The sequence below is a fragment of the Eretmochelys imbricata genome, chromosome 6 (assembly GCF_965152235.1).
Source record: "Eretmochelys imbricata isolate rEreImb1 chromosome 6, rEreImb1.hap1, whole genome shotgun sequence".
In the NCBI taxonomy this organism is placed as follows: domain Eukaryota; kingdom Metazoa; phylum Chordata; order Testudines; family Cheloniidae; genus Eretmochelys; species Eretmochelys imbricata.
In genome coordinates this window covers 90,844,494-90,861,607 of record NC_135577.1, presented here as the reverse complement: position 1 = coordinate 90,861,607, position 17,114 = coordinate 90,844,494, and the positions used below count along the sequence as shown (strand labels likewise).

The 17,114-nt window shown below is 47.1% G+C and overlaps 1 protein-coding gene across 4 annotated transcripts in view; it reads right to left on the bottom strand.

The window, feature by feature from the left end:
- The window catches only part of FLVCR2 (FLVCR choline and putative heme transporter 2), a 57,708-nt gene that overhangs the window by 27,308 nt on the left and 13,286 nt on the right, over window positions 1-17,114 (bottom strand). For all 4 annotated transcript variants that reach the window (XR_013346404.1, XR_013346405.1, XR_013346406.1 and 1 more), the window contains exons 2-3: window positions 2,091-2,232; window positions 204-344 (exon numbers count right to left, since the gene is read on the bottom strand). Coding sequence is in view for 1 of the 4 variants with exons in the window: in XM_077819168.1 (XP_077675294.1) it covers window positions 204-344; window positions 2,091-2,232 (283 nt within the window). In the remaining 3 variants the exon portion in view is untranslated. The remainder of the gene's footprint in view (window positions 1-203; window positions 345-2,090; window positions 2,233-17,114) is intronic.

Genomic DNA, 17,114 nt, shown 5'->3' with positions numbered 1-17,114 from the left:
TATTATAACTGAGCAGGTTATTCCAGATAATGACTTGCTCCAGATCTGCCTGGGGGAGGGACTGTGAGCAAGGAAGATTTTTCTCCTGCTAGCAGGCCAGATACTGGTCAGCATTGTCAAGGGAGCACCCATTCTGGCACACACAGTAGCAGGAAGATCTCCGCCTTCACCTGTCACTTAGCAGAGCCGAGACTGGACCTTACCATAAGCGACTATCAGCAGGACAAAATTGGTATTGCGGAGCAGCCTGAGGATGGACTGCACGTAGGAATATTCCTCAGGTGGCTTCAACTGGATCAAGGCCTGGGCCCGGCTTGGGGGAAACGGGGGCTTCTCTCGGAACACTGGAAACAAACAGAATGGACCTGTCAACAATAGGGCCTCAGGGAATCTGGGCCCAGAGAGTCGGGGAGATGTTGTGGGGTGAGGCAGGGAAACCAAAGTTTATAAAAACACACACCTCCCTGGTGCTCTGAAATCTAAGATAAAGGAAACTCCAGCACTACTAGCCCCTACCCTCAGAGGAAGCAGCTGGGAAAGTCATTGCCTGTCAGTTGAAATTTTATAGCTGTTCAGTGCTCAGCATTGGGTTGCCAACAGTCTAATCGCACAAACCCAAACACCCTTGCCCTGCCCCAAGGCCCTGCCCCTGCCCTGTCCCTTCTCTGAGGCCCTGCCTCCACTCACTCCATCCCCCATCCCTCCGTCACTCGCTCTCCCCAACCCTCACTCACTTTCACTTTCTCTTATCCTCTCCCCATGAGAAGAAGCATGTGCAATGGAGTGTTTTGTTTTGGTAGGACTTTAGGGCTTGCTTGTTGTTGTTTTATAAAATATACATGTTGCTCTGTGTATATATATTAGAGAAGACTGGTTGAAGAAGTATGCTTTGTACTTAGAGTGGAAGGCTGGGGAGGTTTGAGATGGTCTGGTGGACTGCTAACAGTCTTCAAATATGTTAAGGGCTGTTATAAAGATGAGGGTGGCCAGTTGTTCTTCCTCATCCACTGAGAACAGCAGGACAACAAGCCAATCGGAAGCAAGAGAGATTTAGGTTAGATATTAGGAAAAAAAAACTTTTCAACTATAAGGGTAGTTAAGTTCTGGTACAGGCTTCCAAGGGAGGTGGTGGAATCCCCCCCATTGGAGATTTTTAAGAACAGATTAGACAAACACCCATTAGGCGTGGCCTAAGTATACTTAATCCTCCCTCAACGCGGCAGGATGGATGAAATGACCTCTCAAGGTTCCTTCCAGCCCTATATTTCTATGATTCTATGGTCCTTAATTCTTGGGGGAGTTCACTCCACAGTCTCAGACTAGCCCCCCAATAAAGCTCTGTCTCCTGGTCAGATAAGACCCTTAATGTAGAGAATTACATTGTACCAGAGGAGCAGAGCTGTCAACCACAGTCTTCATCTCAGAACTTTGTGATCTTTTAGATATGCTAGACCCAGGCAATGCAGTGCCTCCAAGATAAGGACCAGGATCTTGAATTTGATCTGAAATTCCATGGGAGAGTAGAGGACAGGTTTGCTCATGTTGGCTTGTGCTGCTGAGGAGACATTCTGCAGTGTTCTGTATTAGTTGGAGTTTCCTAGGTACTGAAGACTTCATACCCAGGTATATCGCATTGCTGTAGTCCACCTGAGAAGTGAAGGTGTGAATAACTGAGGCCAGGGCATCATCTACCAGGATGGGACATAGTCTCCTCGCCAACTGAGAGATTAGAAAGCTTGCAGATGCTATGTAAGAGCTAAGTGTTTCAGTGAGGAATCTAAGAAAATTCCTAACTTTTGAACAAACTGACCAATTGGGGGGGTGTGCCTTCAAAGGAGACTGCACCATGGCTGCAAACTCTTCAAAGTGCTTTGCTCCGCCCACTGGCATCACCTCTGCCCTTCTTAGGTTCAGCTTTAACCAGCTGAAGAAGTGACCCTGTATGTGAACAGAAGCAGGTGCTATGCTGGGGCACTGCCCCAGATCGCCCCTAGTGGGCTGCCACATGCTCTCCCTGATACAGAGACCCATAAACACAGTCTGGTCCTCTCAGCTTCATCCCTCCCACACATTTACATTCGCCTCCTTACCAATGATGACGAGGATGAAGAGCACCGTTGCCACAGCTGCAATGATGAAAAACATGATGCTGATGTGGTAGGCCAGCTGTTCTGTGTCCTCCAAGTTGGGAACCAGAACGGGAGGGAGAACAAAGCCCACTGCAATTCCAAGCTGAGCAGAGAGATCAGGAGAGAGATAGAATTAGATGGAGAGTGAGGGGAACCTCCCCCTCAATCCTCAGGCTAGGACCACCATCAAGGGACTCAGCTCCAAGATGTGGCCTGCCTTTGCATAGTCAGAGGCTGGCCAGGGCCCGTCCAACTTGGTCTTCGAACCAAAAATCCCCTACTCAATCATCCAACAATCAAAATAAAATAGAAACTAACTACTATTTTAGCAGAATCCACAACAAATAACCAGTGTGAAAGTGTACCCTACTGGCCCCCACACTTGTAGGAGTGACACTAACCAACCCCAGCTGCCTTGCTAACTCTGTCAACTTCTCCACTGGCTCAAGTCAGTCTAAGAAGTTTAAGCCCAAGAGGAAAGAGAGCATCAAAAGCCAAACAAAGGGTTTGAAATCCTTAAGACCAATAACATCCTAAATCCAAAGATGTGTTTGCTGAGCACCTGCCCCTATTCTGAGATGTCCTACTTTGAAAGGCTGTGAGTAGAGGCATCTGAGCCTGGCTATAGTCATTGTCCAACAAGCACAGCACCTGTGACCTTGGAGTCACTTTATTGGTGGCATTGACATCACCATGAAAATGGTATGCAGCCCCATGGCATACACGGTCTCATAAGTTGCCAATTTGCCAGGCTCAGAGGGAGAGGGTGGCATTTCCTTTTTCACCTTGTGACAATTTGGGGAAACTGACGACGCACAATTTACAAATTCTGTTTCAGCAAATGAATTCTCTGTGTGCTTAAACCTTTCAGGTTACCTGTACTGTGTTCTTGCTTCATACTCCATGTACAAAGGAGACAGGAGTGGCACCTGCACGGCCAGATGTGCTGAATATTAAGAATCTGACATTTGAACAGGTCTATATAGGCAGTACAATAAATATGGCCAAACCAAAAAAACTGATTCTGCCCAGCCAGGCTGGTAACTAAGCAACAGATCACCTGGTATGAGACTGATCTCTGGGGCGGGGGGGGAGAGATCAGGGACACAGACTGAGGGCTGCTCTTGGGCACCCTGTCTAGGTAGGTGGGGGGTCCCTGGGCAGCTCTTACCACTGTCAAGCTCCAGTTTCTGGCCTGGCCAGGGGGCAGAGGAGGAGAAAGGCGTGCAGCGCTTCTGCATGTGTCTCGCTTTTGCTTTTTGAAAAGATGGTCACTCTAGGTGAGAGACCCTTTCACAGAAATGGGAACAGAAAGGCTGTGCCCAGGAAGTGTGCCAGAGAGGCCAAGACAAAAAGAACAGGAGTACTTGTGGCACCTTAGGGTATGTCTACACTATGAAATTAGGTCAAATTTATAGAAGTTGGTTTTGTAGAAAGCGTTTTTATACAGTTGATTGTGTGTGTCCCCACACAAATGCTCTAAGTGCATGTAGTCGGCGGAGTGTGTCCACAGTACCGAGGCAACCGTCAACTTTAGCTTAGTGGTTTGAGCATTGGTCTGCTAAACCCAGGGTTGTGAGTTCAATCCTTGAGGGGGCCATTTAGGGATTTGGAGCAAAAAAAATCGGGGATTGGTCCTGCTTTGAGCAGGGGGTTGGACTAGATGATCTCCTGAGGTCCCTTCCACCTCCAATATTCTATGATTGGATAAACTTCCGGAGCATTGCACTGTGGGTGGCTATCCCACAGTTCCCGCAGTCTCCGCTGTCCATTTGAATTCTGGGTAGAAATCCCAGTGCCTGATGGGGCTAAAACATTGTCGCGGGTGGTTCTGGGTACGTATCGTCAGGCCCCCGTTCCCTCCCTCCCTCCGTGAAAGCAAGGGCAGACAATCGTTTTGCGCCTTTTTCCTTGAGTTACCTGTGCAGACGCCATACCACGGCAAGCATGGAGCCCGCTCAGCTAACCGTCACCGTATGTCTCCTGGGTGCTGGCAGACGTGGTACTGCATTGCTACACAGCAGCAGTTTATTGCCTTTTAGCAGCAGACAGTGCAGTATGACTGGTAGTGGTCATCGACGTAGTCCTGGGTGCTCTTTTAACCGGGCACCTGGGCAAACATGGGAGTGACTCAGCCAGGTCATTTCCCTTGTTTCACCTTGTGGCGATTGAGTCCGACTGGCAGTGCACTGTCTTTTAACCTCCAGCTAGCCGAAGATGATGGCTAGTCGTCTTCTGCTGAGCACCCAGGAGATGATGATGGCTAGCGGTCGTACTGCACAGTCTGCTGCCAGCAAGATGTATAAAGATAGATGAAGTGGCTCAAAACAAGAAATAGACCAGATTTGTTTTGTATTCATTTTCTCCTCCCTCCCTCCGTGAAATCAACGGCCTGCTAATCCCAGTTTTGAGTTCTATCCTTGAGGGGGCCATTCAGTTTCTCACAAAGCCACCCCCTTTGTTGATTTTAATTCCCTGTAAGCCATGTTGTCAGTTGCCCCTCCCTCTGTCAGGGCAATGGCAGAGAATCGTTCCATGCCTTTTTTCTGTGCAGATGCCATACCACGGCAAGCATGGAGCCCGCTCAGATCACTTTGGCAATTAGGAGTACATTAAACACCACGCACATTATCCAACAGTATATGCAGCACCAGAACCTGGCAAAGCGATACTGGGTGAGTAGGTGACATCAGCGCGGTGACGTGAGTGATGAGGACATGGACACAGACTTCTCTCAAAGCACAGGCCCTGGCAATGTGGGCATCATGGTGCTAATGGGGCAGGTTCATGCGGTGGAATGCCGATTCTGGGCTTGGGAAACAAGCACAGACTGGTGGGACCACATAGCATTGCAGGTCTGGGACAATTCCCAGTGGTTGCAAAACTTTTGCATGCGTAAGGGCACTTTCACGGAACTTTGACTTGCTTTCCCCTACCCTGAGGTGCAAGAATACCAAGATGAGAGCAGCCCTCACAGTTGAGAAGCGAGTGGCAATAGCCCTGTGGAAGCTTGCAATGCCAGACAGCTACCAGTCAGTTGGGAATCAATTTGGAGTGGGCAAATCTACTGTGGGAGCTGCTGTGAGGGAAGTAGCCAACGCAATCAAAGATCTGCTGATATCAAGGGTAGTGACCCTGGGAAACGTGCAGGTCATAGTGGATGGCTTTGCTGCAATGGGATTCCCTAACGGTGGTGGGGCCATAGACGGAACCCATACCCCTATCTTGACACCAGAGCACCAAGCCAGCGAGTACATAAACCGCAAGGGGTACTTTTCAATAGTGCTGCAAGCACTGGTGGATCACAAGGGACGTTTCACCGACATCAACGTGGGATGGCCAGGAAAGGTACATGACGCTCGCATCTTCAGGAACTCTGGTCGGTTTCAAAAGCTGCAGGAAGGGACTTTATTCCCAGACCAGAAAATAACTGTTGGGGATGTTGAAATGCCTATAGTTATCCTTGGGGACCCAGCCTACCCCTTAATGCCATAGCTCATGAAGCCATACACAGGCAGCCTGGACAGTAGTCAGGAGCTGTTCAACTACAGGCTTAGCAAGTGCAGAATGGTGGTAGAATGTGCATTTGGACGTTTAAAAGCACACTGGTGTAGTTTACTGACTCGGTTAGACCTCGGTGAAACCAATATTCCCACTGTTATTACTGCTTGCTATGCGCTCCACAATATCTGTGAGAGTAAGGGGGAGAAGTTTATGGCGGGGTGGGAGGTTAAGGCAAATTGCCTGGCTGCTGGTTTCGCACAGCCAGACACCAGGGCGGTTAGAAGAGCACAGGAGGATGCGGTGTGCATCAGAGAAGCTTTGAAAACCAGTTTCATGACTGGACAGGTTACAGTGTGAAAGTTCTGTTTGTTTTTCCTTGATGAAACACCCCGCCTCTTGGTTCACTCTACTTCCCTTTAAGCTAACTACCCTCCCCTCCTCCCTTCTATCACCACTTGCAGAGGCAATAAAGTCATTGTTGCTTCACATTCATGCATTCTTTATTCATTCATCACACAAATAGGGGGATAATGACCAAGGTTGCCCAGGATGGGGGGTGGAGGAGGAAAGGACAAGGCCACACAGCACTTTAAAACTTATTGAATGCCAGCCTTCTATTGCTTGGGCAATCCTCTGGGGTGGAGTGGCCAGAGGCCCCCCACCGCGTTCTTGGACGTCTGGGTGAGGAGACTATGGAACGTGGGGAGGAGGGCGGTTGGTTACACAGGGGCTGTAGCGGCGGTCTGTGCTCCTGCTGCCTTTCCTGCAGCTCAGCCATACGCTGGAGCATATTGGTTTGATCCTCCAGCAGCCTCAGCATTGAATCCTGCCTCCTCTCATCACGCTGCCGCCACCTTTCAGCTTCACCCTCTCTTCAGCCCACCACCTCTCCTCCCAGTCATTTTGTGCTTTCCTGCACTCTGACATTGTCTGCCTCCACGCATTCGTCTGTGCTCTGTCAGTGTGGGAGGACAGCATGAGCTCAGAGAACATTTCATCACGAGTGTGTTTTTTTCGCTTTCTAATCTTCACTAGCCTCGGGGAAGGAGAAGATCCTGTGATCCTTGAAACACATGCAGCTGGTGGAGAAGAAAAAAAAAAAGTGGTATTTAAAAAGACTCATTTTCTAGTACAATGGCTACACTCTTTCACGGTAAACCTTGCTGTTAACATTACATACACAGCACATGTGCTTTTGTTCCAAGGTTGCATTTTGCCTCCCCCCACCACGTCGCTAGCCCCTCACCCCTCCCTGTGGCTAACAGCAGGGAACATTTCTGTTCAGCCATAGGCAAACAGCCCGGCAGGAGTGGGCACCTCTGAATGTCCCCTTAAGAAAAGCACCCTATTTCAATCAGGTGACCATGAATGATATCACTCTCCTGAGGATAACACAGAGAGATAAAGAACGGATGTTGTTTGAACGCCAGCAAACATACACTGCAATGCTTTGTTCTACAATGATTCCTGAGTACGTGCTACTGGTGTGGTGTGGTAAAGTGTCCTACCATGGTGGATGGAATAAGGCTGCCCTCCCCAGAAACCTTCTGCAAAGGCTTTGGGAATACATCCAGGAGAGCCGCAAATGCCAGGGGAAATTAATCATTAAACATGCTTGCTTTTAAACCATGTATAGTATTTTAAAAAGGTACACTCACCAGAGGTCCCTTCTCCGCCTGGCGGGTCCGGAGGGCAGCCTTGGGTGGGTTCGGGGGGTACTGGCTCCAGGTCCAGGGTGAGAAACAGTTCCTGGCTGTCGGGAAAATCAGTTTCTCTGCTTGCTTGCTGTGAGCTATCATCTTCCTCCTCCCCAAAACCTGCTTCTGTGTTGCCTCCATCTCCATTGAGGGAGTCAAACAACACGGCTGGGATAGTGGTGGCTGAAACACCTAAAATGGCATGCAGCTCATCATAGAAGCGGCATGTTTGGGGCTCTGACCCGGAGCGGCCATTTGCCTCTCTGGTTTTCTGGTAGGCTTGCCTCAGCTCCTTAAGTTTCACACGGCATTGCTTCGGGTCCCTGTTAGGGCCTCTGTCCTTCATGCCCTGGGAGATTTTGACAAATGTTTTGGCATTTTGAAAACTGGAACCGAGTTCTGATAGCACGGATTCCTCTCCCCATACAGCGATCAGATCCCGTACCTCCCGTTCAGTCCATGCTGGAGCTCTTTTGCGATTCTGGGACTCCATCATGGTCACCTCTGCTGATGAACTCTGGCCAGCGTGGCAAGCTGCAGGTGACCATGCAAACAGGAAATTGAAATTCAAAAGTTTGCGGGCCTTTTCCTGTCTACCTGGCCAGTGCATCTGAGTTGAGAGTGCTGTCCAGAACAGTCACAATAGAGCACTCTGGGATAGCTCCCGGAGGCCAATACCGTCTAATTGTGTCCACAGTACCCCAAATTCGACCTGGCAAGGCCAATTTGAGCGCTAATCCCCTTGTCGGGGGTGGAGTAAGGAAATCGATTTTAAGAGCTCTTTAAGTCGAAAAAAAGGGCTTCGTCGTGTGGACAGGTGCAGGGTTAAATCGATTTAACACTGCTAAATTCGATCTAAAGACCTAGTGTAGACCAGGGCTTAGAGACTAACAAATTTATTTGAGCATAAGCTTTCGTGGGCTACAGCCCACTTCATCGGATGCATAGAATAGAACATATAGTAAGATGATATATATATACATACATACTGAGAACATGAAAAGGGAGAGTAAGAGGCTAATTAATTAAGATGAGGAAAGACACAGTGCTGGAGCCTACCTAGACCAAGGGAGGCTTAAACGCGCATGGGCCCAGTGTGTTGGGATCCAAATGCAGCAGCCTGGTAGGTCCCAGAAAGGGGAGCTTGACTATGGCTATAACACATTCCATAGCAACCCCTTCTGGAAAGGGCTGAGATGCTCTTACCCTTATAGCAGATCAGGCTTACAGCAGTAGACCAAGTACTCACAAGTATCTGGGACTAATAGTGATACCAGCCTAAAATGCCCTCCTCAAGGAACAGAGAGAAATCAGCTGTTTTGATCCAAACGCCTGAGCCCTTGTCTAATAAAGGGGGAATCAAAGTGCACTCAGCATGTTTGTGGCTGCCTACGAAAGCTGCTCTTTTATCCACATTTCATTGCGTGCAGCGGTGTTGCAACCAAGGCTCAACTCCCGCTCCTTCAGCTTTGTGTGCCAGTGCTCTTCACCCCCCCATGACATCATAAAAGAGTGCTTGGGGACAGCCCAACTCTTGCCAGTTCCCAGAGAGAGGTTATTTACGCACACTCCCCTGTATGGGGCAGAAGTGGTTACGCACTTCAGTGTTGCACTAAATTTCTGCATTATCTTGTTTTCAAGCTATAAAAAATTTTCCAGGTAGTGACAGACTCGACCAAGCACACACAAGGCTTTCTAGGAGCTGCAGAAAGAGAGCTGCAGAGCAGCACGTGAAGCAATTCTCACACTTGCCTGACATTTCCAAATCTCTTCTGAAGCCTGAAGCATTTGAATGTGACTTAGCAGCATCAAATTAACCAGAATGGTAGAAGCAATGAAAAATGCACCTCCTTCCTACCCAACCCCAGTTATTCATGCTTTACCATCACCAACGGAGCATCCACAAACCCATCCTCACAGTGGAAGAAGAAGCAGGAGCTATGAAAAATATGGAAACGAGGGGGCATTCAAGCTAGGGCAACTTCCTTGTTATAGAGAGATGCATTTATCATCATCATCAGATAGTGTCTTCTCCCAGTGCAAGGAACCTTATGAAGTGTTGACCTTCCCCACCCCAGTCACAGAAGGATCATCACAACAAACCTATTAGTTTTGCTGTAAACTTTTAGCTTCCACTGTAACAACAGTGAGCATTTCTATAGACCTCAGTATCTTCACAGTCCTCCGTTGAGAGGGTCACCTAGTATCACTACCCCCATTTTACAGACAATGAAGGAGAAGCACAGGGAGGAAACGGACTTATCCAGGATCACACAACTGTCCACTCTGCCTCCCAACAAACAAAACACCCCAGTAATTCATGCTAATCAGACTTTGAAGGTTCATCGTCACTATCAAGGTTTCACACTCCTTTAATGATTATCAGTGTGTTGTGGGATATGTTTTCTTTAAACAGCGTCGGCAGCATCAAGGTTTCCAAATAAATGTGTGATCTGCCAACACTTGTAGTTGGGAAAGGAAAGGTCTCTGCCCTTTATACACCAAACCATTTATCTGCACTCTCCCTCCTCCATGCAAGAGCGAAGAGACCTGGGTCAGGGAAGAATGCTCTGTCCTTCAGACATTATCTCACTTCAGTGCTGGAACCAGAAACACATTTAACGTACAAATTATTAACCTTCACAATGTCGGACCAAGCTCCTCATGTGTCAGGCACTGCCCTGGAATTTATCCTTATTATGGGGCTCTGCGGTAAACCAGGGTCAGGACTCCCAACAGGTGTCACTTTGGGGTTCACCTTTACCTCAGAGATGCCAACCAAGGTAAACCAGTGGGAATGACTAATAAAAAGGGACCAACCCTGCCATTCTGTTGCATTGGGCAGGATTAAAACAATACACACACAAGGAACACAAATGTCATGTTTTAGAGCACAACTCAACCACTAAAGAGGGAGTTAGGAGGAAACTTCCATGAGTAAGTGTTAGGGGGCTTATTCCTTCACCCACTTACTTCCCTGGTCCTTCTCACATGAACAGAGAGCAACAATACCCGAAGTCCAAAGGTGCAAACAATTCGATGTTTATTGGGATGAACTTCCAGCAAGCATGATTCCAGTTTCCTTCCTTAGTATCCTCCTTCCCAGCTCTGACACCACAGAGCCTTACACCTGTGTCCCTGTTCCCATTACTACCCTTAGCCAAACATGATTCCAACTTCCTTACTCCCATTCCCTGTTCCCATTTCCCCCTTTAGCAAAACATGATTCCAATTTTCTTACCCCCATTCCCTGTTCCCATCTCCCTCACCCACATGCCCATGCCCATGCCCACCCCCACCCACACCCAGTCACTTCCTCATTGACTACAGATTATATAGTAAAACTTGAGTTCTGCTTAGCTATACCTTAACCAATCATTTTCCTGAAATTTAACTAACCAATCCTAACATATTGTAACATGATTATGTAACCAATTATATCCCACCACCTTAATTAGTTTACACCCAGCAAAATTAATTATACAGCAGACAGGAACAATCACAGAACCAGACAGAGATTATACAGACAAACAATAGCAAAGTGGGAACTACAATGACAAGACAACACAGAAGCGAGGATTTCACATCCCAGCTATTGATAAGCGAGTTCTTGCCAGACAGGATGCTATCAAACTAAGTTTCCTTTTACATTTTCTAGGCACTTCCCTTTCTCTGGAGGTGATAGGAATACAATCCTGTCCTGATAGTTCCTAACAGCCGAATAGCACCTTATTTCAGTGTGACTAGTTTGGAATGTGAGGATGTGACTGTTCGCTTCCCAGCTTATGGCTGCCTCTGCTGCTTAGCCAAAGGCCTTAGCCTAAGAACAGGGCCTCAGACTGTCACAGTAAGAGAAGACCCTTACACCAGCAGACAGTGATTTTGATTCTTTCTTTTATACCTCTATCACTAGCCAAGTGATAAGAATACACCTAAATTCTTAGAGTACAGGCCTTTGCAGACAGGCCTGAATATCTATATCCTAACAGTAAGTTGTGTCCATCAGTGGGGTTTCTTGAACCTGAAACATCTGGTACTGCCACTGTCAGAGAGGACCCCTGGTCCTATCTGGTGTGGCAATTCCTACGTTCCCACATTTAGTCAAATACAAATCACTGACACTAAGCACCCTTGTATTCACACCCTACATGGTACTGTAATAATCATTGTACAAAATATGCTTTGTGAGGTATCATGTGAAAACTAATAACTCACTGATCATTAATATTCTCGTGTGATATATGTATGCAATGGCTATTAAGAGTTATGAATATATGATGGAATTATAACGAAACCAGGTATGTCAGGGAGTTGTTAAACAGGTCTATCCTAAACAAATGTGTATTTACCTCAGTTCACATATAAGCAGTAAACAGACCCATCAAGCTAACAAGGTATGGGAGGCAAACTTCACACTAACAAGCTGGGGAGAGGACAGCATGGTGTCTACACCAAACAGGAGAGAGAAGCATGGTCTGGGTTTTACTTGTCAGAAGAAACCATTCAAAGGTTTACAGGTCTAGAAATACAGAGTGCAGCACCTTAAGTGATAAGCAACTGAATTAACTGATTGGTTCAATAAAAGATATTACCTCATCCACCTTGTCTCTTGAAGCAAAGTCATTCAACTTTGGGAGATATAGGCAAGGATACAAAGCCATTTTAGGCATCCATCACTAGACAGACACAAGAGGCCAGAGTTCTTGCAAGCCAAAAAAGATGGGTCCTTCAACCAAGTGGGGGTTGAAGTGTCTGGAACTGAACACAGGTGAGAAGCCTGCTTACGCAAAGATCTTTCAGCTAAGAAGACAAGGGAAGCCAGCACCTTTACTTTTGTGGAATGTCAGGACAGAGAAAAAGTCAGCCATGGTTGACTAAGAATGACGACTGGTGAGAGAAAGCATCTTGAACAAAGCCTGTATCTGGCTAGATTATGTTTTAGACTTTTAGCAACATATTTTGTTTTGTTTTACTTGTAACTCTTTCTCTCTTCATTTCTTATACCTGAACTCACTTAATCCTATGTATATTCTGTTAAATTTATTTCATTTTTACCATAACCAATTCAGTGCTGGGTTTGAAGGAACGGTGTATTTACTCCCCGGTAAGTTTATAATCTGTGATGTGTTTTTGTCTCTTTACAGGAGCAACAAACCTTACTATTTCTCTGAGCTCTTCACAAGAGGGCTGGGCACTTCAGGGGATACGATTTGGGGAAAATTCAGGATTGGGAGTGTATTGGGGTCGCCCTGGAAGTAGTAAACAAGGCTGGTGTAAGCTGCTGTGGGGCTATACACAAGCTGCTGGGATCAGACCTGCTGAACCAGAGCTGTCTAGCATACAGAAACTCAGGTTGTGACCAGCATGCTTGGAGGCTAGTTGTGAATGGCCCAGGCTGGGAGCTCCAGAAGCAAACCAAGACACCCACAGTTACAGGGCAAGTGGTGACACAACCCCTTGCTGGTCTGGATTTGAACCCTCATACGGTGACATCCACATCCTATGTTTCAGATACAAGGTTAGCAGAAGAAACACTTACCTGAAGTTAAGTGCCTGATGTTTAGGTATTTGAATATGTTCTTTACCAAATTACAATCTCAGCTTTCTCTTCATTAATTGAAATCACCGTAGGGCTTCCCTGGCTGAGCAAGCAAGGCAGTTATACCAAATCCCACCAATTTCACAGAGAACAAGCCATTGTGGAGAGACCTATCAATCCCTGCAATCAGTTTATTTTGTGCTTTTTATGGCTAACGGCTTTAGCTTCGCACACTCCAATCTGCCCCCTCAGCACAATAACATGCCACATAGCTACAGTATTTTCATGAGATTCAGAAAAATTCTAGTGTAATGACACTGTCTCTCAGCCACGCTCCTGCCCCTCCTCAAGATATACACCCAAACCGACGTAGCGACTAGTCCTACAAACCCCTTCACATGGGCAGGCAAGTTCTCTTTGGGCCCCCACCCCTTCCCAGATAGGATATGTGTGTCCCCTCGCTTTATCTCAGATTCGAGGGAAGAAAAAAAAAGATAAGGGGCTAAAGCTGCTTCTTTCTCTCATCACCATTTTATTCTATTTCTGGTAGGGGAATATAAGCTACAGCCAACCCAGCTCTGTCCATTCACAGAAGAGGGGGGAAAGCAATGCTCCTAAACTTAGTTATAGCCCAGCCCCTGTGATTGTCTGTAGAGCCACACACAGAACCAAAAGTTTTCATGCCTCAGCTGGTGGTTAAACACCAATTACTGGCTGCTTCCAGAAGCTCCATGTTTTCCTTTGTTTCAAATAAACTCATGTGAGAAGATACTTTTTAAAGCTAAAACATTTCCAGCCAGACAGGAGGGACTGCCAGCATAGACATATCAACAGGTGACTACATGGCTCCCAAGAGAACCAGGAGCTGACACACTTAAAAACACAGGCATGGGAGCTGCCCATCTTTCCAGACCAGGTTCTGTCCTTCCCCTCTTCTCTTATCACTTCTCTTATCTCTTGTCACTGCAACTGCTGGAGGGGTCGCTAGCTCTCCCATTCTTCTCTGGGGATGGATTGGATTCCATGGACCGCTTGTTGGCTTAATAAATTACTCCAGGTGGAATTCTGCAGCAAAAATTTAAAAATTCTGCGCACAATATTTTAAAATTCTGCAAATTTCTGCATATTTTATTTGTCAAAATACCACCACATAATCATACCAATTTCAATTATTTTGGTAATTTATTTCAAAATACCTGTCAACAAGTATGTCTGTAACACAGACAACAAAACAGGTTCAGGAAATGTTTTTTGATAAATAGATCCCTTACGAGACATATTAATACAGAACTTTGAGTAACAATTCATTTAAACTACAGAACTGTATTTCCTGCACCCCTCAGAAGCAGTGCAAAGGCTTGGGGGAGTCAGGGGTAATGGAGTTGATGAGGGAGAGGGAAGTAATTGCTGGGAAGGCACCTGGGAGTGAACCTGGAGGGCTGTTGGGTGTGGGTGGGAGAAGTATGGAACAGTTTTTTGGGAGGGGATTGTTAAGAAGTTGGAGAGCCTCCCCCATACAGACCCTGGCTGACCCCTAGCCTCTACCCCCGTCCTCATGTGTCCCCCAGCCCCTACTCAGCCACCCCCATCCCAGTGTGGCCCTGCATGCCAATTTAGCCCCCCCCCCCCCAAGCCCAGTCTGAATTCCAGTCTGTGATCCCCCAGCAGCCCCATGTGTTCCACTCTGTCTGCCCCTTCTCTCCCCACCCCCGCATCCCGTGCCTCCTCACCTGGCCCCACAAGCAGGGCGCTGTGAGGAATGCAGCCTCTCCTCCTCTCTATTGGTTGCTAACTGCTACGGCCTGGGAGACGGATGCCTTCTGTTCTGGCACCACAGCAGTCCCTGGTGGGCAAAAGGCATGACTACAGCACCTCTCCAGCAGAATGTATTTTCTGCAGGGGGTGGGGGAATTTGTGTGTGCACTTCTTTACTGAAAGGAACCACACTTTTCCAGAACTGACACCTAGTTCAGAGGGAGATTAATGAACAGCAATGATGCCTATTTCTTATCTAGCACTTTCATCAGTAGATCTCAAAGTACTTCACAATTTTAATGTATTTGTCCTCACAACACCTGTGTGAGGTAGGGAAGCATTATTATTCTCATTTTACAGATTTAACCCCCATATTAGCAAAGGGCCCAGTTTATGAGTTAGGCCAAATATATTTTACAAGTTAGCAAGCATGTTCCATTTGCAGTGTCTCACTGGGAAGGATGGTTCTGTGACCAAAGTACAGAACAGGAGTCAGGAAATCTCTAGGTTATTCCTGGCTCTGCCACAGGCTTCCTGCAAGATCTTGGACAAGACTCTGTGCCTCAGTTTCCCTTCCTGTAAAAATAAGGATGATGTGACTGATCTACCTGACAGGGTGTGCTGAGATTGTTTGTAAAGCATTGGGAGAAGCTTTTCTGGAAGGCATTGGGATCCTCACCTCTCTCCACAAGGAGATGCACATGAATACTCAGCTCCTCACCATACTTCCCACTGGTGTCTTCTCGGAACACCATTACGTTCTTTCCAAACACAAAAAAGATGTTTCCCCCAACACCCCAGATACTCAAACATGCTCACTTAAGGGCACTATAAGCCTGGGGAGAGAGCTAGGAGGGAAGAGAAAATAAAATCCATGCAATCCCCCTCTGAAATAGTGAGATGATGTGGTGAGAAGAGTGTTATGTTGTGTGCCTAACCTTCTCTCAAGCCTAGCGTGCAGTCAGTTAATGGGTTCTCAGTCTAGGTCCCAGTGGACAGGTGCCCAAGTCATAGAACTTACCAGTCCAGTAGACACCAATTGGCCAACCTTATTGGCAGTCTCACTGGAAAGATCAAGGTCTGAATGGATTGTGAAGAATGAATGTCCCGCTCCTCCTCACCCCATCCCTCCCTCCTCATCAGGGTTAAGGGGCACATTGGCAAGGCAGGGGAGGGGAAAGCTGGCATAGCAACAAGTGCTGTCCCCATTATGGGGACAGAGAACTTTAGAGTGTAGGGTTCACAGTGCTGCCCCTTTGACCAGCACAAAATTCATATGAATGCTTTGAATTTTACATAGGCAGTGAGAGCTCAGAGCCAGATATGTCCTGCACAATGGGAAGTAGCCTCTGGCCTGAGAGACAGGGTAAGGTGCCAGGTGACTGATACCCCAGCACACATGGCCTGCTCCAGCCACCCCAAGCAAGGAATATAGAACTCCAACCCCACCATTAATGCTGGTTTCCCCAAGACTGCTCTCTGCATCAGGAGCTCCAGCATCCCTAGAAGTAGCACTATGCCTCAGTTTGTTCAGCCATAAAGCAGGTACCAGAGCCCTAATTACACAGGTGTCAGATATGGGTTATTTCTCCAGCTGTTGCCCTCACAAAAAGAGCTGAGCATTGCCACTCCGTCAGTGCCCTTCCTAAATCCTCTCCTTATACCACAGTTGCCACTGTTCAGCAAACATCGCTTTAAAACAGTAAAACAACAGAGCAAAGGTTTGAGGCCGGGGCTAATAATAAAAATAAATAATAATAATAATTTTTAAAAAAAAACTTGTTGCTCTGAATGGGAATTTCTGAGCCAGCTACAGATACAAGCTCTGGTGTCCATAACACCAGACAGGCAACAATCCTGCCACCTCTCTGCTCCCAGGTGAGTGATTAAAGACATGACAGGTTTCAGAGTAGCAGCCGTGTTAGTCTGTATTCACAAGCTTATGCTCAAATAAATCGGTTAGTCTCTAAGGTGCCACAAGTACTCCTTTTCTTTTAAAGACATGGCCTGATTCCCACCCAGCTTCCCACAGGGGCTGGGAATATATCAGCCACTAACACACACATTTTCTTCCAGGGGTGCTGGAATGATGGTTGCTGGGGGTACAGCATCCCCTGCAGCTTGAAGTAGTAATAGCAACCAAATGCATCGCTTCCCTCATATACAGTGTTTACAGTTTGGTTCAATGGCTTTCAGCACCCCTACTATACAAATTGTGCCTTGCACTCATCCCCTGCCTTTGGGCTGGCCACTGACAAAGAGACTTGCTAGGCCCTCCCATTGCCCCCATCCCACTCACCAGCAGATGGGCTGCCTATTGTCTTACAACTACAGGGGGCTTCTCTTGGCGGGTTGTTACCAGTCACTATCCTACAGGCAGACTAGTAACTTCCAGCAGGTACCATGAAATTTCAGGCAGAGCCTCTGCATTGGAGCAGACAGAGCAGCACAACAGAGAGAACATATGCAACTGCTAGGAACAGGTTGCAG